Here is a 1,418-nt window from a genome sequence, read left to right on the forward strand (position 1 = left end):
CCTCCTCTTCCTCATCATCATCTTCTCCATCTTCTTCTTCATCTTCCTCCTCCTCTTCTAATTCTCCTTCCTCCTGATTGCTTGCATCTGAACTTTCTTGATCTCTCAGTTTTTTACCTTCTTTCTTGTCCTTTGTATCTACTTGTTTGAGATTTTGTTTTGATGACTGAGGACCTTCCATTTTAGTATCCTCACCATCTTCAGAAAACCATAAAGTGTGAAAAAGCAAAAACAACATATGAACAAAAACGTTACCTTTATAAAAAAAAATAACAGAAAGTTTACCTGTGTGAAGCCCAGAAGAGGAGGAGCCATCTGGGAACGTTTTGAAAAGGAGCCGGGTGAGGGATGGATGGGATGAGGGAAGGACTTGACTTGGGACAAAGGCTTAGGAGGGGATTCAGTGACCTCTTCAGCTTCACAATCTGATTTATTTTGCAGTGAAATGGCTACATGCTCTGTTCTCATAATGCTACTTTTCTCATCTACTACAGTAAAAAGAAAAAGAAAATATACTCATAAGGAAAAGAGTAATTCATAATAAATCTATTTTCACATCAACATGTAACACAGTAATTGAAATTTTTTTTCACAATTGCTTACTGTTTTCCTTGAATTTCTGGGAAGCACTCAAAAGCAGACTCAAGTTTGGTTTCGGCTGTTTCTGTAATCAAAAAATGACTTTCAGCAGAATAACATTATAACACAGACAGTAAAAACTACTTTATTTATATCAAATAACAATAAATTTAGGAGACTCTCAAAATGCTAGATGGCTCCATCCTGTAGTCCTAACTCAGTCAGCACTCTCACTGAAATCAATCAGTAAGGCTTTTTACCTTAAAATTAAACCCATCTACAGTTGACAAAAATATTTTAAAATGTACCATGCCTCTAAATAATTCCATTTTTATCTGTTAGCAATATTCCTTAATGTTAAAATTAAGAAGATATTAGGAATGTTTATTTTCAACTTTATGTACATGTACCTTAAATATCTGACAGATTCACTAGAGATGGCCAGAAGACTAGTCAATATGGCACAATTCACTATTGGATACCAATAAAATTCCTGTATGATAGGAAGATGTATAGCTTATTTTTTACATAGAAAAAGCAAGAAAACAGTATGAAAATCAAGCCCCTTTGGTCTGAGATTTATGGGAGCTCAGCTGTTTCTTTTACCTCTACGGAGTCCCACAGTACCAAGGAAAGCTGAGTTATGGAATATGTATGAGATGCAAATCTATCTAAGATAGATTTGCATCTCATACATATGTACATATTAGGGCTGTGCGAAATAGCACTGTTCTGCTTTGACTTCCGTTTTGATGGAACACTGTTTCATTTTGAGTTTCATTTCGTTGAAACTGTTTCGACATTTCACCCATAGGCTACAATGGGGAAGCATGAAACTG

General features: G+C 35.3%; 1 protein-coding gene across 1 annotated transcript in view; it reads right to left on the reverse strand.

Annotated features, from left to right (window-relative positions):
- The window catches only part of ANKRD26 (ankyrin repeat domain 26), a 147,582-nt gene that overhangs the window by 101,364 nt on the left and 44,800 nt on the right, over positions 1 to 1,418 (reverse strand). The window contains exon 11 of the mRNA XM_019509242.1: positions 604 to 664. Coding sequence (XP_019364787.1) covers positions 604 to 664 — 61 coding nt within the window. The remainder of the gene's footprint in view (positions 1 to 603; positions 665 to 1,418) is intronic.

This window comes from Gavialis gangeticus, unplaced genomic scaffold, assembly GCF_001723915.1.
Source record: "Gavialis gangeticus isolate Ggan-Ray unplaced genomic scaffold, GavGan_comp1, whole genome shotgun sequence".
NCBI classification, from domain to species: domain Eukaryota; kingdom Metazoa; phylum Chordata; order Crocodylia; family Gavialidae; genus Gavialis; species Gavialis gangeticus.